Source organism: Dasypus novemcinctus, chromosome 2, assembly GCF_030445035.2.
Source record: "Dasypus novemcinctus isolate mDasNov1 chromosome 2, mDasNov1.1.hap2, whole genome shotgun sequence".
Taxonomy (NCBI): Eukaryota; Metazoa; Chordata; class Mammalia; order Cingulata; family Dasypodidae; genus Dasypus; species Dasypus novemcinctus.
Window position 1 is genome coordinate 199,837,355 of NC_080674.1, and position 21,840 is coordinate 199,859,194.

A 21,840-nucleotide genomic window follows, 5' to 3' on the forward strand; every position below is an offset into this window, starting at 1 on the left:
ATTCATCTGTCACCTGTGACAGCATGTTTAACCTCTTCCTCCCTCTCACTTGTTGTAAGTAACCTATCCACAATAATGTAAATTTTTTCTTTTTAATTATGTCTCTAATATATCCATTTCTTTCCAGTTTGCTTCAAACATCTGTCATGTGGACTTCTAGATAGAGATAATTAATTAAGTAATTAATCAAGCATACTCTTTATCCTTTCACACATTACCAGGTGCATATAATCTTAATGCATAATGGAACTTTGCTTGTCTTATTTCCTTCTTTAAAAAATGGGTTCTTTCATTTATTATTTTTTTAAGTTTATTTCTCAAACCACCCCCTTGTTGCTTGTGCTTGCTCTCTGCTCCCTGTGTCTTTTAACTGTGTACACTCTGTGTCTACTTGTCTTCTTTTAGAAGGCCCCAGGAACTGAACTCAGGACCTTCCATGTTGAAGGGAGGTGCCCAATCACTTGAGTTACATCTGCGCCCTGCTTGTCGTGTCTCTCCTTGTGTCTTCTTGTTGCGTCTCCTTGTTGCTCATTGCATAAGCTCATCTCATTGCATAAGCTCATCGTGCCAGTCTTTTGTGTCAGCTCACTTTCCTGCTGGTCTTCTTTAGGACACACAGGGAACTGAACCCAGGACCCCCATATGGGAGGCAGGTGCTCAACTGCTTGAACCACATCCATTCCCCTGGGTTCGTTTATTATTGAAGCACTAATGACATATATGTGAACAAATGGTAACCATGTCTTAATATAGTTACATACTAATGACCCAGCTAAGTTTATTGGTAGATTTTTACTATATGATTATATTTATTATGGGAAAAATAAAAGTCAGTAAGGGAAAATTTATTCATTTCAACAAATTGTCAGATATATATCTCAGTCTAACTAAAGATTGTTACATGTGTTTTTAAATTTTTGTTTGAATATTTGGTGCTAAATTGACATTGTTATAAGCAAACATTATCTAAATAGTGAAACCTCATCTTGAAGGAGGAAAGAATTATGTTACTATTTGCTAATTACAAATACATTAATATATGTATAAGAAAGGGGAAAATATACAGGTGAGTTTTAAAGAGGTTGCCAGCTTGTAGGAGTCAAATAATTTTTAGGTGGTATGATACATTTTAAGGCCAAAGAGTGAATTTCCTTAAAAATTATTAGAAGAGTCAGAGGATATATTTGCACAATAAAGCAGGACATAGAAATGGAATGCTATCCCTTGTACTGAGAAAGTCACAAAAGTCTTTGAATTCCCAGTAAACTGAAAAATGGGAAAGCAAAAAAGATTTTTTCCCTTACAATGCAGATTCTGGAAATTGTTGATAAGTATGAGTGGATAATTATGGAACCATGTAAGAATAGAAATTTTCCTATTTCAAACAATTTTTACAATTGAGGTAATATTATATAAGGAAAGAGGAATAGAAATAGAATTATTCATTTAACAACTGCTCAGAAATATAAAATGGACATTATAAAATAGTGAGAACAGCACACAGTACTAGAATGCCTAACATTTGCTGTTCACTTAAAATTCAGTCAGTAGCTAACTTGATACTCTGGGCCAATTACTCAAGGGATTTATGCAAGAGACTACTTCTCTGTAGACCACTTAATGATACTCTTTTTCTATTGCCTCATGCAGGTATTATCATGGAGTAATCAGAATGAATTTAATTTGCAAATGATTACAAATGTGCCAGGTTAAGTTGCTGACATCTTACTGCTAGACAGCAAGTTTGTTTTTGTGTTTTTTTTTCCATGACCATGTCCCATTATCCTCTATTATGGACATTTTAATGAGCTACATATTTCCCATAGAGGAAAGATAGTAATTCTCTTACCCATCTGGGGAGTGATGATGCCACATCAACAAACCCTTTTTTCCCTTTCTTTCTTTTCTCCCCTGCATAAGCCCCATGCCTATCGAGGAGGTAAGTCACTGAGGTTTCCCACTTTCAAATTATTTTTCTTATGAGTAAAGGAACTAGGCTCAGTATCTCCAAGCACCTTCCCAGCAAGCCCCAACATCTAGTTGGAAGTCATTTAATTCTCTCCATTATATGGAATAGGCATAACCATGTTGTACCCCTGGCTGCAGGTACCAAAAACATTATCTCTTGGAGCTGTTGCAGAGAGATTCAGGATCCAGAGAGATAACTTCCAGCCAGGAGTCCACGTTGTGATGCTTCTTCCTCATAACTGAGGGACAAATTTTACCTGCGCACCAACCTCACATAAGATGATTTTCACCTACTCTCACACTCTTTCACTCTTTCTAGATACACTGACATCCAATTTGTGCAGGAAATTAATAACAGGACTCTGCCACAACCAGACTGCTTCTCTTTCTTGGAATTTTATATTTGTTGCCCAGTTTGTCTTTTTTCCAATAACTCGTCACAGTGGGGCCCTGACCTAGGAATGTCAATTCATCTCCTCTCAGAACACAGGCAGCTGGAGATACTGCAAATGCAGAAGTAACTCCTGAGACCAGATGCACTATACTGGTTGGAAGTAAGTGTACAGAAAAGAGCGATTAGTGGCACAATCATTATGGTCAGGTTGGATGCTTCACTGTACATGGAGCAACTATGAAGTTAAAGCTGCTAAAGAGAATCCAGATGGTAGATTTCAAATTATCCTTTCATGTTGTTTCAGAGCATTTCATAATGTTTACTCTTATAAAATAGAAATTCTGGGTTTGTTTTTGTTTCTTTTTTGTTGTTTTTTCTGATGTCCAATATCATCTCTGTGAAAGGTCATCAAAGTATGGCTTTAAACTGATCATACCTGAGATTTTATATTCTTCAGGAAGGAGAATCATCCTCTGATCCTAAGCTTTCCTCCTTTAGTACACATTCATGAATTATCTTGCCAATTTCTAGAGATAGTATTGTTAATATAAAAAAAGAATGAAACCAGGATATATATTATCTGCTCAATCAATCAATCTTACCTAATGACTATGAAAATTCCCAGGAATTTGAGCTCCTAAAGGAGACTAAAATTACGGCACACATCTCAAATACCATACCCTCTGCTCCTTTATGTAACTGCAGCCTCCATCTCCTTGACCAGCTCAGGGTTACCGTCACTGTTAAGGACAATGAAAATGATCATCATTTTTCTTCTACATTATTATGCTTTTTTTTTCTCATGCTACATCCCCTAATCTCCTGGTCTTATCAAGAAGATATTTGGGCTCGATTTCAAGAATTGATTTCAATGCAACTTCTTTTTTTTTTTTTAATTTTTAAAGAAATTTTGGATTACATAATTGTTACATTGAAAATATAGGGGATTCCCATATATTTTCCCACACTTTTCCCTGTTAACAGTAACATTTGTTACAATTATTGAGTGCATATTGAAGCATTGCTACTAACCATAGTTTGTAGTTAACATTGTGGTTTACACTTTGCACCCAACAATTTTATAGGTTTTGACAAAATGGATAATGGCCTGTATCCATCATTGCAATGTTATACAGAACAACTCCACTATCTTGAAAATGCCCCCTGTTGCACCTATTCTTTCCTCTCCCTCCCCTCAGAACCTCTGGTGGCCACTGCCTTTATATCAGTGTTACAAGTTCTTCCATTACTAGAATAAAAATAAATGTACTTTAGTTCATAGGTGACAATGCCACATCAAAAACAAACAAACAGAAACAGAAGCAAATGCAAAATTTCTATATTATAAGAGAAAACATTCTTTCATAATCTAAGTCAAAATGAAAGGATTAATTTGAAATCTGCTATCTAGATTTTATTCAGTAGCTTTAATATCATATTTTCTCTATTTGCAATAAAATATAAAAGGCATAACAAGTTTGGTGACAAGATGTGTGGGCTCCTAGTCTAGAGTTATCTCTAGTCTGTTTGGTTAAAAAGTAGTATTTAGGATTTTTTTTTTAAACTTTAAATTTATGTTTTGTTGTTGGTTTTTGGCAAGTAAAGAAGAGTCTACCAGAATAGGCTAGATGGATGAATGATTCACAGCAATATTTATATACTAAAAAAGTATTTTACGGAGATTAATAATTTATGGGTCCAGCTGTATGGCAGTACTTGCAGCCCATGAGCTGCAAACATGATATACTATTTTCAAAGTGAAAAATAAATCATTGCTACAGGACAAGTCACAATACAGGGTTGACATAATTTGCTGATTCATGTGGGATTTCTGATGGCGACAACCAAGAGGAATAAACTGGGGAAGCGAGGGTAGAGACAAACTCTCAGAAATCAGCAGAACTGAATAATTCCACAAGAGAGAAGAGCACTGGGTGGAAGTGCGGAGTTATGAACAAGGTCCAGCACAAGGGAAGACGCATCTTGTATCAGTGCTGATGATACACTCAGATCCCACAGGACAAGGTTGAACATGAAATGAGCTAGAAGTTTGCAAATACTTCAAGGCAGATATTTAAGGACAGAGTACATGCAGCACTCAGTTTATTATGAGCAGCTTGTTCTCTGAGTGTGGAATGAATCAGTTTCCCTAAAAGTGATAAGCGACTATGGGGACACAGAAAGCAGTACTGCTAAGAATGTAGAACACCCTAGTCCACGGGATGTTCCAGGGGCCCTGTTCTGGGTAAAGTCCGAAAAAGCGTCCACATTAGGAAGTCTTTTCAACTGCCTGCTCCAAAAGGTTGGGTTATATCATGGTTTAGGGTCCATGCCCTAGAGTGCCTGGGATCCAAGATTAGAATAATTTCACTGAAAGAAGAAAGAGAAATACAAGGCATTTGGGAAGACCTGGGTGGGTGGGATATGTTGGCCCCTTCAAGAGGCACCTTAGGTATTATTGGTGGCAAGGGCAATTGTTAGCATGATTCATCAGGTCTGAATTAGATAACCTAATTCTTTCTAAGATGCATTTTCATAATTAGAGAAAGCAATCAATCTACAAAAAATCTCCTAGCATAATTTCAAGTTTTTAAGGATGGTGTTTTTGTACAGATGTTTTATAGCTTTTTTACTACCAATGAAAATTGATTACATTATAATATTTTAATTACTTGTCTTATATGGAAATCTCCTTAAGAAATAAACCATTAAAATATTACCTAAATATTTCCAAAATTTACCCTATTTGTTAATTTTCTACTATTATTATTATTTTTTTTAATTTATTTATTTTATTTAATTTCCCCCCCTCCCCTGGTTGTCTGTTCTCTGTGTCTATTTGCTGCGTCTTGTTTCTTTGTCCGCTTCTGTTGTCGTCAGCGGCACGGGAAGTGTGGGCGGCGCCATTCCTGGGCAGGCTGCACTTTCTTTTCACGCTGGGTGACTTTCCTCACGGGCGCACTCCTTGCACGTGGGGCTCCCCCACGCGGGGGACACCCCTGCGTGGCAGGGCACTCCTTGCGCACATCAGCACTGCGCATGGCCAGCTCCACATGGGTCAAGGAGGCCCGGGGTTTGAACCGCGGACCTCCCATATGGTTCTACTATTATTTTTAAAGTACTTTTGAATTCTTTATTTTGTTGCTGTATCTTTTTTTTTTCAGGTGCCAGTGGGACCAGGGAGTAAACCCAGGACCTAGTATGTGGGAAGCCAGCACTCAACCACTGAGCCACATTGGTGCCCCTGTTTTTGTTTTGTTTGTTTGGCTTGTTATATATATATTTTTAGGAGGTACTGGGAAGCAAACCTGGGACCACCCATGTGGGAAGCAGGCACTCAACCACTTGAGCTACATCTGTTCCCTGTATCATTTATTTATGAATATTTTGTAAATATTCACATTCACTTATGTTTATTTATTTATTTATTTTTTAAAGACTTATTTATTTATTTCTCTCCCCTTCCCCGCCCCCCCCCCCCCCCCCAGTTGTCTGTTCTCTGTGTCTATTCGCTGCAAGCTCTTGCCTGTCCGCTTCAGTTGCTGTCCGCAGCACGGGAATCCACGCTTCCCTTTGTTGCGTCATCCCGTTGTCAGCTCTCCGTTTGTGCGGCTGTTTATTTTTAATTAAAATTAAAATTGATTTTTAATCATTTTACTTCTCATGAGATTTATTTTGTGGTATTGTTTCTAACTTCTTTAAATTACTTATTTCCTTATTTTATGTTGTTTAATGAAAATTTTAGAACTGTGAATATTCTTATGTTTTGATATTCAGTTTTCTTTTGAATAATATATTTTAATACTTTCTAACTGAAATTTTGGTATTGACTAATTTTTGTTATTGATTTCAGTTTAACCAGTGATGTGTTAGAAAATATAAAGCTCAAAAATTCTACTCTACATGTAATCAATATTTTCATAAAAACCTGGCCAATGACACGAACTTTATAACACCTGCATGCTTGCTTTAAATCATGTTATATTTTATGCATGAAAACTTATCACTAATGTCTTCAGTGTGAATTGTGTAATAATGGTTATAAACTAACTTAAAAAATTACTGCTTTATCAAAAGATGCCACTATGTGCCTTGTCATGTGACAGATAAGTCCAAGATCACCCAGCAGTCAGTTTTCAGGAAGAAAGCATCTCCTGATGATGACTTGATAAAGACATTTTTCTCAGCTGCACAACTGTAAGTGTGTTAGTTAATAAACCCCCATCATGAAAGCCAAAAAAATTACTACTTTAGCTATGAAATTAACTTCCATGGTTTTACGAGGTGATCTTTTGATGTCAAGAATTACTGTGAAATTTAGGATATGTTGTAATTTTGCTGCTTGAATTTTAATGTCATCTTAATATTTTTTCTTTATTTCTGTACAAGTTACTCAAGCTTATCCTTGTTTAAGCTCCATTTCTGCCTTTCCAAATATGGCTTTCATCTTCTTAACAATTTTAGTTCCTTAATTTATTTAAGTATCTCTGCCAAGTCCGCCTTTTAAATCTGCTTTTATTTCAAATCTCTTGTTTCAATCATTCCAGATTCTTTTAGTATTTTTCAGAGTTTGGAGGAAAATTTCCAATATTTATACTGCTTCTTGGAGCAACTCTCCTTCCAATTCACATCCTTCACCTACCTTTTATCTCTTGTAAGTCTTTTTTCTTTTGTTATATTTGTGTTTTGCCTTGCTTTAATAAAATAGATTTTGCAGTGTATGAAACCAGGGTATTGTGTTTTAAGTTTCTGCATATCCATAATCTTTGGGAGAAGACAATGATCCAGGATTGCTCTTTCCCTAAATATATTGGGAGCATTTGTTTTGCCCTTTATTCAGTGTTTTCCTGGGTGCTGTTTTATGTGGATTTTGAAAACTTGAACTGGAGGATAAATGTCAGTGGTTTTTAGTTTATGTTACATACTGCAGTCACTTAGTGGGAAAGTACAGTGGATATCTGGAAGTTTCATTTTGATATAATTTTCCCAACCATTTTTCCTCAAAATAAGTGATAATTTTCCTCCAGAACCATATCTAGCTCCCCTTATCTCCCAGCCATGACACTTATCAACGGAGCTGATTTTCCCAGCCATGGAACCATGTTCTATATGGAAACACTCCTCTAATAGGATATTTGATGTCCCATGGCCTGCTGTATTCTACATTATATTTTTCCAAGGTAAGTGAAACATAGGATGGTGCTTAGCAAAGAGGGTTTTGCTCCCTGTGTCCAAGTGTTTTTATTAAATTTCAATGTAACAGGCACATGATCTATGGAACATGTGAGATAGACTTCTAGGAGTTCCATAGTTTTAGGACTGTTCCTATTTAGAGAGATATTTATTTTTCATTTTCTTTTCTTTTGTTAAAGTTATTAGATTTAAAGTGAGAAGTTATGGAAAGACTGCACTCACTAAACCAATATCTATCTCTCCCTAAAAACAAAGTGTTTTTCAGAATTCATTTCAAACTTTTCTATGTTCAGTTACATATATTTGTAATGAGTAATAAGGTTATTTTTATATATTCAGAAAAAATGCTATTACTAAACAAGTTCAAGTTAAATGGTATGCATGTGCAGAATTAATTACTTTCCTTGTATTCTGCCATGGAAAATGCCTGGATAATCCCATTGCTCTCTTTGAGTTTGTTCATGAATGTTTACTCTGAAGACTTTAATGATTTATAATGAATGGGAAAATGTTCATCATGGAAATATATGTGTATGGAATATAAAGCCAGATACTTGGGAGCTCAACAACAGGAGAGGACAAGAGGTAGGTTCTGACTTGCAGTGACAAAGGGCAGACTAGTAATAGTTACTTTTGCATAAAATTTACCAGAAGAAAATCAATTTTTAAAGGAAATATTTATTTTTGGAACATAAATGAAATCCTTGAAGTTTCCTACTTGAAGACAGTGGAGGGAAATGAAAAAGCTAATGATGAGGACATTGCAGGGTGTTTCCGTTTTTGGAATTTCAATATTGAAGTGGAGTTGATGACAAGATGCCACAGTTATAAGTGCCCCTTAATCACAGTAATGCTATTAATAAGGGGAACCACATGTGCTTATGGCAATTACAATTCATGAGGTTTTAGAAATTTGAGAGAGATTTAGGCAGAAGGTAAGGATAAGATCACAAGTAGATGGATTAGGGTTATAAATTCAGGAAATTTTACTAAGCCATTTCACTGAACATTTAACAGAGTTGAGCAGAAACATTTCATGTCCCTCAAATCTATCACAGGAATTTCTCAGTCATTGTTATTAGTTCTACTGAAGACATCACTATGGACCTTTGAAGATAACATGGTCATATGCCTTTTCCTGATGAGTTCTATGAATAAGTATGAGTGTTGGCAGTTACTATCCCTGCATCCTTTCTGGTATTTATAAGGCCATGCTCACCCAGAAGTAATGAGATAGATACAGTGGGAAGTTAGCAAAATTAACTTTCATTTAATACTAGGAGATCTGATCACATCTCTTGTGGTTGAAAAGAAATGGCTCTCCTTACTTCATTACTATATTGCTTTAGTGAATTTAGGTAATAAAATGGAGATATTATAGATTATAGATAAGGGAATTATAGATATTATATTCTCATATTATAGATATGGGAATCTACAAAGGTCAGAGGGAAGAAATAAGATTTATTAAGAAAATGTAATATCTAGGAATGGAGTTATCATAGAAGATCCATTTAAATAAAGGGGATATCTAATATTATAGGTACTTTTGTTCAATGTTATCCAAATTAATTAAAATATTATTGTCAAAATAATTTTAACTGAAGATATTCTGCTGAAATTGAAAAAATATATTTTTTAAAATTTCATTTCAACATAAAGTAATTGTAATTATATTGGAAATAAGTTAAATATTAATTATCATTATCAGAAATTACATTCGGGAGAATTCAAAAATTTTTTGCCCACCATAGATTTAGGTATCTCTTCTTTCATTCATTTGACAATGATGTAAACTACCTACTAGTTGGCTTGAGTTGTTTAAGACTCTCTTGGGAAAAACAAAGAGGTATAAAATGAGGGATATAACTTGTGCAGACTGCTAAATGGATTTTTGAGAGAGTACTTTGGGCTTGGTTGCTGTGAAATCACCAGCTATTATGAAAAACAGACATACAACTTAGTGAAATCAAATACTTAAATATAAACGTTTGGGAGTGTATAATATTAATGGACTTATTTTTCAGCAGGATTGAAGGAAGGCTTCTTAGTAATATTAGATTAGAAGAAAGGACTGCAGCTTCTATAGTATTGCCATAATTAACAGATTACTGGGTAGTGTCATTTCATATATCATACATGGTTTCTTCATTTGTAAGTGAAGATCTTTTTACCTGCTTGCTTCCTTTATCAGGAAGCACATTTTGCATTTCACAGTTTAAATGATGGTTCCAGGAAAAGAAATTTAAGTACCTAGGGATATAAAAATAACAGATACTGTTTCATTTCCTAAAAATCAAAGGGATCTTTAGTCACTGAAAAAGAAAGCAGACAAAAACCAACAAAAACAAATAAAAAAGCAAAACACTGGGGGAAGGAAGAGGAAATGTAGATAATAGGTAGAGTGAAAATCATATACATCCAAGCTTTGCATTTCTCAGTAAACACATGACTTTGAGCAGGTCATATAAGCCCTCAGGAGTTACTTTTTACTTAATAATTGTCACATTTAATTTATTTCAACCATGTAATCTTAGAAGTAATTTCCACAATTCTTAATGATGAGAGATATCTTTCCATAATAGAAAATTTCAGTTTTCTGTCGTTAGTTGGAATTATCTGAATTTCCTCCTTTCTGTAACTAGAAAAATATGTTAATATAAAGGGGCAAATTTAATGGCATTGGAAAGAAGCAAAGGTCTAAAGTGTTTCCTACAGCAGATGATGGTGTTTGTTAATATGCCTATTGTTCTCTATTTTGAAGAACATTAGAAGGCAACTAAGAAGTGAAATGGGTAGAACTCACACATTAGGAAAATGGATAGATGCATGTTACTAACTTTAAGGACAAAAACTTAGACCAATTTAACATAGGGCACTTTTATGAGAGGTGCAATGTCACTCACTTGACCTTGTATAATATGCCATCTTTCTCAGCTATGCCTCGGCATTCTGGAAACGACTTTGCAAAATGGGAATAGTGAGGAGTACCAATGAGAGCAGCCTGACAGGTTTCATCCTGATGGGGTTTTCTGATCATCCTCAGCTACAGAAGACTCTATTTATAATGATCTTGGTCTTGTATTTACTAACCATTTTGGGCAATACCACCATCATACTGATATCTCGTCTGGAATCCAAACTTCACACGCCAATGTATTACTTCCTTTCTCATCTCTCCTTCCTGGACCTATGCTTCACCAGCAGTGTGATTCCCCAGCTCCTGGTAAACTTGTGGGATCCCATGAAAGCCATTAGCTATTGTGGCTGCATTGTTCAACTCTATGTCTCCCACTCACTGGGTTCCACAGAGTGTGTTTTGCTCACAGTGATGTCTTATGATCGCTATGTTGCTGTCTGCCGTCCCCTCCATTACTCTGTATTTATGCATCCCCGTCTCTGCATGATCCTGGCCTCTATGGCGTGGCTCAGTGGGGTGGCCACCAGCCTGGTACAGTCCACTCTCACTCTTCAGCTGCCCTTCTGTGGTCATCGCAAAGTGGACCATTTCATCTGTGAGGTCCCTGTGCTCATCAAGTTGGCTTGCACGGACACCACTTTCAATGAGGTTGAGCTTTTTGTGGCTAGTGTCCTCTTCCTCGTGGTGCCTGTCTCATTCATCCTGGTCTCTTATGGCTACATTGCCCAGACTGTTTTGAGGATCAAGTCAACCACTGGGAGACAGAAAGCATTTGGGACCTGCTCTTCCCACCTGTTGGTAGTGATCATCTTCTATGGAACCATCATCTTCATATATCTGCAGCCAGCTAAGAGTAAATACAAAGACCAGGGGAAGTTTGTTTCCCTCTTCTACACTGTGGTGACTCCTATGCTGAACCCCCTTATTTATACTCTGAGGAACAAAGACTTTAAAGGGGCTCTTAAGAAAGTAGTAGGGAATATTCTGCGTATAAATTTTACATGATTCTCAAAGAATTCCTAAAAGTGATAATGTGATGAAGACCTTCCAGAATGGCCACACTTTGGCCTTTTTATTCCATTTTCTTTTAATTAGTTGCTTACCCAATTTTCAACATTCTAAAATACTATGGGGTATATGCACCTAATCCTGATTTTGCTGTGACTCAGCAGCAGCATAAGGAGAAATATTTACTCAATCTATGTTTCAGTGTCTTTTCTTCAGGCTGTATTATTTAAGTAACAAATATGAGATTCCTTTTAAATGCTAAACCTTTTACAAGATTAAGATGAACATGCAAACAGTCAAGGCATTCATAAGGCCATTTGGCCTGTCCATCATTTATTTATAACAATGTAGTTGTTCAGTCTTGCAGCCTCCCCATAGCTATAGATGGGCAAGTAGCTTAACGCTTTCCAAAGTTTCAGAGCTGGATGTAGTTAGGATGGCTGCAGCTTGTGCAAACTGTCATGAAGCAAAATAATTTTTGTTTCACCCTATATTCCATCCACTTAGAATATGGAAGAGATGTGCAGAGGGACAAAAACACCATGAGAACTAAAGCCATACATTAAAACATTTTCTCTTCATTTTGAATTTTGTTTTCAGGATAAAATCTGAATCAAAGATCTTTCACTATTTACTATTAAACACTGATAATTATTTGTCATGATTTCACTCTAAATAGTCTTTTCATGTGCATTCCTTTTCTGATAGTGAAGAACTTTTGCATATTGATTTTGGGAAATTTTATGTGAATATAAGTCTAAATTCTATTTTTTTGCATGATAGCAAGTACTGGGTGGTATGGATTATTGAAGGCAACAATGGTGGGTTCAAACATACATCAAAATAAAGAAGCATTTTAGTGAGATGAGAAAAAATATTCTCATCTCATTAAAATGCAAAGGTCTTGTGGGGCCAAGTATGTTAAGCATTTCATTTAAAGAGTAAGCAAACCAAAGGATGACTGACCCTTCACTTATGACTTCTAAGAAGCAAGGAAAGAAGTTGTCTCAGAGAGACCAGAAGGATGTGAAAGTTTAAGTCAACTTAAGAGTTTTTAATAGTCATATAAAGAGAGAGATTAGCATGTTTTATAACTGACATAAATGAAAAATTATTAAAATATTAAAGGAACAAAATAAAATGTGGCATGGTTAGACCAACTATTTATAATTCAGATGAGAAGACAGAAAAACATCTGAATTGGTTAAGAAATAAAGGGTCCTAAATGCCAGATAAGGAGTTGGAACAGTACAAAATGGGAAGCAGAAATATTGGGTTAATTAAGTAGATTTGTATTTTAGAAGTATGACCTTGGTTACTGTTTTCATTGATCAAACCTGCCCCTCCTGTCACTGTCTGGGCAGGGGGCAGTAGCTGAGTAACTTCCCTCCCCTGGCATCACTAGATTACCCACATGTGGTGTCAGGCCCAAACTTTGGAATATTAATTGGGCATGAGGGCTGCTGATAAATCATTTCCCAATTTCTCTTGGATGCATGTTGTGAAGAAAGCAGAGGTAATAGTTTGAGGACAATCCATGAATTATAATACATGTTTGTTAAAATTTTCAAATGCCAAATTCCTTGAAAGAATTTTTTAAAGTGTTCTATGGTGATTTTTATTCCCAATCAATATTAACCACAAGCCACTCTGGTGTATCTCATATTAGGCAGGGTATTAGTCAGCCAAAGAGGTGCTGATGCAAAGTACCAGATGTCTGTTGGCTTTCATAAAGGGTATTTATTTGGGGTAAAAGCTCACAGTCACAAGGCCCTAAAGAGTTCAACTCAAGGTACCATAAGAGGTACTTTCTCACCCAAAGTTATTAACCACATATTGAAGCAAGATGGTGGGGTGATGTCTGTGGAGCCTTCCTCCTTCCTCCTAAGACTCTGTGGTCCTAGCTTCTTCCTGTCTCAGCCATAGGCTGGTATCAGCCTCATCTCTTTCCCTAGGGCTTGTTGCTTTCCCACCTCAGGTGCTCTGTTCTCTTCACAAGGTCAGCTGTAGACTATCAGGCTCATCTCTCTTCCTGGAGCCTCTGCCTGTCTAATGAACTGTCTCTCTTCCTCTGCCATGTCTTTTACAGTGTGTCTGCCCACCAAGAGGGTAGGGATGCAACACCCTACTGACATGACTGAATCAAAGCCCTAATCTTAATTTAATCAAGTAAACATAACCTTTTTTTTTCTTTTAAAATTTGTAATTTATTTCCATCTATTTTTCTATATATTTTATAATAGAATTTTTTTGTTTTTGTTTTTGTTTTTTTGCAGTTATAATTTTTTTTTGTTTTTTTTTGCTTTTTGTCTTTTTTTAAAATATTGCATTAAAAAAATATGAGGTCCCCATATACCCCCACCCCCTTCATCCCACTCCTCCCCCCATAACATCAATCTCCTCCATCATCATGAGACATTCATTGCCTTTGGTGAATACATCTCTGAGCATCACTGTACCTCACGGTCAATGGTCCACATCATAGCCCACACTCTCCCACATTCACCCAGTGGGCCACGGGAGGACATACAATGTCCAAAAACTGTCCCTGCAGCACCATCCAGGACAACTGCAAGTCCTGAAAATGCCCCCACATCTCATCTCTTCCTCCCACTCCCTACCCCCAGCAGCCACCATGGCCACTTTCTCCACACCAAATTTTAACATCTAAAAAAGCCATAACCTTTTAATTTAATACAATCAAAGGATATCACACCCAAAGGAACTGACCAGTTTACAAACATAATCTATATCTCTTTTTGGAATTTATCAATAATATCAAAATGCCACAGGCAATATAAAAATAAAAAACAGGCTGTGTCTTCAGAATTGAGAAACTTCAAGGAAGGCTAAACCAATATAGGGATTATGTAAGGAACTGGATATTGAATTTAAAGGTATAGAATTTAGTCTGGTAAAAAGTCTATGTTATTTTAACATGTCAACTGATGTTGATGTAGTGAAAAGAAAAACAGACTCAGAAGAAATGCCTTGGGTTTTAGTCTTAATACTTCTTATAACAAGTACAAATTCCTACACTTATTTTTGACTCATTTTATCCTTTATTTAATGAGTTAACTGCATTACAACATAAGATATCTTCTTTCTGCTTAAAACTTACAACTACTGTTGTAGAATTTGAGAGAGGTTCAATTATTTGCATATAGAAAGGCCAGCACTCAGGAATGATTTTGAGAAGGAAAAATGGTTTATTGATGGCTGGCTGGACTTGGGAGCTTTCTGTTTCAAACCCGAGCCCTGAACAAGAATTTTGAGTTCTTTTATACAGAGGAAGGGCTAAATTGTTCTTTGTTTCAGTGCTCAATAGGTTTGAATTAGCATATATCTTCCACATCCTAGGTAAGCTTTTAGCATGGACTTCATACATTCTAGATAAGCTTTTAGCACATTTGGTTTGCATTTTCCCTGAATATTTAAAGTTTATAGAGTTTGCATTGATAAACTGTTTCCTGTGACTGGAGCCGTTGCCATGGTCACCAAGGGCAGGACTGCAGCCTCTCACCATCCCACACCCACAAGTCAGGACAGACAGCTTAGGTTAAGGTTATCTCCAAAGAGACAAAGAGCCTCCCACCCATAACCCACATCACTACCATTGGAAGTATGAGCATCATTGAGAAATATTTAGGTGTTATTTGTAATTTTGGGGACATCTTATGAAGGATAAAAAAGATAAACTTATTGATGGCCATACCGATGATGGCCCTAAGTTTCTACCTTGTATAAATTGGGCTGATGATGATGCAATTTACTTTTAAAAGAAACATAATAGTGAAAGCAAGGGCTTAGATTTTAACAAAGTTCATTTGAGGTGCTTCTTCAAGTGGAGATACCCATTTGAAAGTTGGATATGAGGATATGGTCCTCACTAGAGGAATCTACTCATAATTAATGTAGTTGTTAGCAGATGGACCCAGGCAGAAATTAAATTGTGGTAAGAGATGAGGATGCTGGACTGATATTTGAGTAATCAAACATTTAAATGTTTGGGGAAGAAGAATACAAAAGAGCCAGTAAATCTAAACATATCTCCATTTGATTTTACTATGAAATTTCTTTGCACTAAGAAAGAAAGATGTGGCTAATTATAAGGAGTTATATGATGCAGATAATCCAAGTTATAGATGGAAGGATTAGCTTTAAAGGGGATGAGAGAGATGTTCTTTCTTGTAACTGGTGGGAAGGAGGAAGGAGACAATAGAGACAAGTTGTTTATTTTTTATGTTGGGAAGTCTGAGGGCTTCCTTTACAAAGTGGGAAGTCCCAGAATGATGCTGTATCAAAAGCAGAATACTCCACATTAGTGAAATATGTATATCCATTCTCCCTGGTTGATCCCCTGAAGTTAGTTACTTTCTCTGCTAATTGCCTGCAAGGCAATTACCCCAGAATTACACAGTTACCCCAGAAGATTTAGTAAATGTGAATAAACATGAGCTTGCCATAAAGAGATCCTGCCCATTTCCGGAACACTCTCTCTCCCAAATTTCATTGTAACTAAAACAGTTTCTTCAGGCTATTCCTGTGAGAAGTATGAGTCTTCAACAGGCATTGTTCTAAAGCTAAATTGCCTGGTGGGTCAGGATGAGGTTTGACACAGAAACACAAAGCTAAGAAAATGCTACTTAATGTGCTTTCTGAAGATGTGGAAAATACCAACACATTTACAGAGCCTTGATAGTAAGACTTCAGTTGAATTTAGCATTACTTGAGTACACTTGTTTCTTGAATGGATTTATAAGTTATTGAGGTGGTAACCTTATAGTTTTCTATCACTGCTGGACTTGTTTTGGCATTAATGTAACATGAAATGTTGTATGAGAAAGTCAAACTATTTGGATTTCAGGTTATTTTATCCTCAATTATGGGGATGTTGCAAAATTCTGTAGCTATTCCTACGGGCAAGGTAGTGTCTTACAACTAATTAGTATAATTGATTGATATACTTAATTTGTCATCATTTACATGATAAACAGAGATGATTGATAGATATAGCTAAATAGTTATAGAAAACTAAATGCACAGAGGACAGATGACAGTTATATAGATGCAAGAATATATAAATAGTTTTATAAATATTTATATAAATAGATACATAGGTAGACACAAACAACATCCTGGAATACTCAATTCAATGCAATATCAGTCTTCTGTAAAAAATTACTCACAAGAATTACCATACAGTTATACAACTCAAGGTATATGTCATTGCAAGCCATTGGACTCTGAATGCTCTGCAATTTCAAATGAAGGAATAGAGTAAGTATGATGTCTAAAGTGAATTATTAGGCTTGATTTTATTGAGAAAGAATAAAATGCTTTCCAGAGTATCATTCATTATTGACTTTATTAATATTGTGGTCTCATTTGTCAGTTTCCTCAGAGAGATGTGATTGTATTTTATTGATGCTGATAGGGTCAGCAAGTTGAGGGATGGGACAGCATAAATCAGAATTTGCACTGGAGAGGAGAGTTACTTATACATCAAATCAGGCCTTTGTCTGCTCAGGTGGGTGACTTTTAAAACACATGAGCAGATACTGAGAACGCCAAAGTCTTGTACTTTTGCGAAAAGGCAGGATAGACACAGAAGAACAACACATCTGGAAAATGGAGTAGACCAGAAGAAACATCAATCTTATAGTGGGTCTCTTCAAATCGAGATAGGACAAGATTATAGGTTTTCAGCCTGTTCCAAGGCTTTTGACAGGCAAGTGGCTTGAGTACTGAGCAAGGTTTGAGTGTCACAAAAGTAAAGGGAGCCTATCTTCTACACAGAAATACCCAAGAGAGGGTCAGGGTGTGGAAAATAGGGCACCTAAAATGCATTAGTTTACTCAGTAAACATTTATCCTTTACTATGCTTCAGTCTCCATCTGTGAAAATTGACCCTTCACTTAAAGAAGCTTACAGTTTATTAGAAATACACAAATGTAAAAATTTAGGTCAGTAGCATCTAATAGTTTTCATGATAGAAGTAGGTTCAGGATGAAGGTTGGATTTATATGATAAGAATTGGTTAATTTACCTGGATGGGGCATGCAGCATGTGAAAGCTGATCAGAGTCAAGGAAGACTTTGTATATAAGTGATCAGCATGGAGTCTTAAAAAAGAAGGAAATCCCTTTCACATGATGGGAGTTGTGGGAGAATATCCTTTCATGGGGAGAAGCCTAAGAAAATGTATGACTGAGTGAAAGGACAAGTAGGGGAAGTGCAAACCACTCAGAATGGCAACATAAGTTAGATGTGTGGGGGATGGAAGAGGATGTAGGGAGGGTATAAACCAGCACAAGGAGGTTGCTGAATGCCTTGTGGATAGTACACATTTTTTCTTGTAAATACCAGGAATGATTCTAAGGGAAATGTCATTTTGGAGAGACAAATATAACTCTGGCTGCTGTGTGAAGCGTAATTAGAATGAGCCTTAGAGACAAAGAGCATAGACTTCATGATATCAAACCTTGGTCCTTACTTTACTATTTTTTGCTCTTCCTCCCTCTCTCCCTTCCTTTCTTCCTTTCCTTCTTTCCTTCTTTCCCTAAACCATTTTACACAGATCAGATATTGTGAAGCATGAGTTGTATATCTATAACCAAAGACCATAACCACTTCGTGTGTATTAGGCTGGTTTTCAAAGTACTTCACTATCTAAACTCTAGAATTCTTGACTTTCAAATCTTTACTACCTCTCCCTTCACAAGCATACAAACTTACTGTTTTTCTAAGAAAATATGAAAAGAATCCTCACTTTTAGTATTTCTCATGCAATTTTCCTCTACTTAAAATCCCTTTCTCATCTGCTGTAGATTTAGGTCTTTATTGGAAAGATGAGGTTCCTTAGATTCACTTATGTGAATGTGGTTGTGATCATTCACTTCTAAGAACTACATCAATATCTATAATTTTTGCATTTACTAATAATGTTTAATGCACATATTCTCAACTCTAGGAGACAAACAGGCCTTAAAATGTATAAAAGATAGAGGAAAGCTTTTGAGGCATGCATGAAGATAGCATAAACATTTCATGCAAACTCCAATGGGAGGAATTAAACTTCATCTGGCTCCTTGAGGAATAGGAATATGCACACTAGAAACAGTCAACTTATTCAAATCCCAAGCTATTATTTCAAAATCAACTGAAGAGAATGTCATTCAGCTAACATACCTATAGGAGAGGGTAAAACAAATTTTGAATTGGAAGAATTGATAAGTCAGGCAAAACCGTTCCTGAATGAGTAATATATTCTGTCATGTTACATTTTCCTTGATTCTCATCTGGAAGAATGGAATCATATTCCCTTTTCCATTTAAAAGTCATTATTCAATTAATTATGATATTTTTGTAATTATTAACTTAATCATACTACATGGCCCTAGTTTATAATGCATTCACTTCTCAGAAGAACTTTTGAAATATCCAATATTTGAAATCTTGACATTAGTGTCTTCCTCAACACACTGTATACCACTGACAGATCAATATCTCCAGAATAAAATTTGAAAATGCCATTCTTTTTTTCTGCTTAAAGGCCTGTAGCTACATTTCACTTTTTCTACTTCAAAGACAAATATTTTATTTCACTCAATTATCTCTACAGTTTGGCTCCAAATACCATTTTCTGGGCACACCTTCAAAACTGGCCTTTCTGGAACTTCTTATGAAGACAAGTGAATCATCCACATAATTTCTCCTAATGACCAACTGACTTTAAACGTTCTTCAACTTTCAAATAAGCATTTGTCATTGCAGCTAAAAATTTTTGTCATGTTGAAATTTTAAAAGTTTAAAAAGATTTATCAATGATCTCTTAACAACTTATTTCTAAAGAGAATTTAACATACCTATAACTTTTTAAAATTTGTATATTCTGTTTAGTATATTTTTGTTTTATGAGGAATATTAACTTGAAACCAGTTGGTTTAAATAATATTGACTCAGAATGTATTTTTAAAATAATTTCATTTTTGACAATTCAATCATTGAGTGAACATGTATGATATATGTTGAATTTATATTACATATCTTCCTTCCTATACATTTCCTTTTCTTCTAGTCATTACAATATGTCCCACAGGTAAAAATGATCTTCTATCCTATTGCATCCCAATATTAAACATTTTAAAAGGCTTTGTTCTAATTTCATCCATTAAACCTTCCCCAGTCTCCATATTTCAAAACAATTTCTTTCTCATCTCTTATTTTGCAAAACAGATTTGAAAAATTATTTACTTTGTTCAGCCTTAGAACATCATTTTTAACTTTTAAAAATATTTAGATTATTTGTTATGTATCTATTCAATTTTGTTTTGTATCTCCAGATAGACTATTAGATCAATGACTGTCTTACCCCTGTTGAAGCAGTGCATAGAGTCTATATGTGTGTGTGCAATGGTGGCAAGTTGAGGAAGATTTCCTGTCCTCGTTTGTGCCCAGAATGAAGCCTGAATGTATTAGATTTTGTATGCAGATTTCAGTTCAGAGTTAAAAACCATAAATATTGTGTGTGTTTTTCTTTTGAAGGGCCCTTCTTTTAAGTGCTGAATGACGGTGCATTTCTAGATATTCATGCAAGTATCCATTTTGACAGGCTTTAGTAATGGGTTCCCAGAGAACCCTGGGATTGAAATTATTCATGATTTCCTAAGAAGGGACATTAGACTGAATGGTATATGGACCACATTAAGGGCAAAAATGAGTAGGCTGGACAAGTAGATCTCTGTGATCTTTCAGTTCATAAATTTTTTGATTCTCAGATACACTGTTTCAAACTTCTTATGTTTCTCTAAGCAGGTGGTTTTCACCCTAGACATATGGGAAGGGCCAATGACAGCTCCCTCATGGGTTTCATCCTTCTGGGCTTCTCAGACCACCCTCACCTAGAGACTGTGCCCTTTGTAGTTGTTCTTTTCTTCTATCTCCTGACGCTTGTGGGAAACTCCATCATCATCATAATCTCGTACCTGGATCCTCCTCTCCACACCCCCATGTACTTTTTCCTAAGTAATCTCTCCTTCCTGGACCTCTGCTTCACCACTAGCCTTGCCCCTCAGACCCTAGTTAACCTGCGAGGACCAGAAAAGACCATCACTTATGGAGGTTGTGTGGTCCAACTCTACACCTCTCTAGCCCTGGGCTCTACAGAGTGCATCCTTTTGGCCGTGATGGCCTTTGATCGTTATGTTGCTGTCTGCAAACCCTTACACTATGTAGTCATTATGAACATGCGGCTATGTCAGCAGCTGGCATCCATCTCCTGGCTGAGTGGTTTGGCCAATTCTTTGATCCATGCTACCTTCACCTTGCAGTTGCCTCTCTGTGGCAACAACAGGTTGGACCATTTTATTTGTGAAGTACCAGCTCTCCTCAAATTGGCTTGTGTGGACACCACCATTAATGAATTGGTGCTTTTTGTCATTAGTGTCCTGTTCCTTCTAATCCCTCCAGCACTCATCCTTATCTCCTATGGCTTTATAACCCAAGCTGTTCTGAGGATCAAATCAGTGGAGGCAAGACATAAAGCTTGTAGCACCTGCTCCTCCCACCTCATTGTGGTGATCATTTTTTATGGCACCATCATCTACATGTATCTCCAGCCAAGTGATAGTTATACCCAGGACCAAGGCAAGTTTGTCTCCCTTTTCTACACCATGGTGACTCCCATCTTAAATCCTATCATCTACACGTTAAGGAACAGAGATGTGAAGGAGGCTCTGAAGAAACTTCTTTCAGGAAAACTGTGTTCCCTCCAGATGTGACATGTACAGAAGTGATTACAAGTCTTGTGCTTTTATCCAACTTTTATTTAGACAAACTCATAGTTCTAAATTTCACACCAGTTGAATTAGTGCTCCCTTATTTTACCTCATAAGGGCTTTCCCCTCTCATGCGTAAATAGGTAAAGTGTATATATGTTTATTTAAACCAGTGTTTGGGACATAGAAAAAAAGACCTCTGTATGGATATAAGCAATGATCCTTGTCAGCAGTCTTTTATTTCTGCTACTTATTTTCCAATGCTTAAAAAATTCAAGTTGTTGCCAACTGTTTGCCTAGGTAATGTTTTTGTTTTTCTTTAATTTCATTGAATCTTCCATTTTTTTTCGGTTTTCTGCCAAACAAACATATTTGCTTGTAAAACCCCCATTAAATTTTCATGCTGTAGAAGAAGAAATTTCTATATGTTACCTTAACTACAATGGAAAAATATCTGCTCATAGTTCAAATTTATTGATCAGTAATATATCATATTAACTATTATTTCCCTTAACCCATTTATCATTAAGAATTCCTTCCAAGAAGGAATAAGAGAAATAAAATATACCAAACATATTA

At 36.1% G+C, this 21,840-nt stretch overlaps 2 protein-coding genes across 2 annotated transcripts; both read left to right on the plus strand.

The window, feature by feature from the left end:
* Nucleotides 1-10,526: 10,526 nt before the first annotated feature.
* LOC101439749 (olfactory receptor 2G2) lies at nt 10,527-11,879 on the plus strand. The gene is made up of 2 exons (XM_004481065.2): nt 10,527-11,447; nt 11,868-11,879. The coding sequence occupies exons 1-2, from the start codon at nt 10,527-10,529 to the stop codon at nt 11,877-11,879; spliced, it is 933 nt and encodes a 310-aa protein (XP_004481122.2).
* An 8,440-nt stretch (nt 11,880-20,319) lies between these two features.
* Nucleotides 20,320-21,279, plus strand: LOC131275437 (olfactory receptor 2G3-like). Its single transcript, XM_058285610.1, is given in 1 exon segment — nt 20,320-21,279. A coding segment is annotated over 1 exon segment (960 nt).
* Nucleotides 21,280-21,840: the final 561 nt, after the last annotated feature.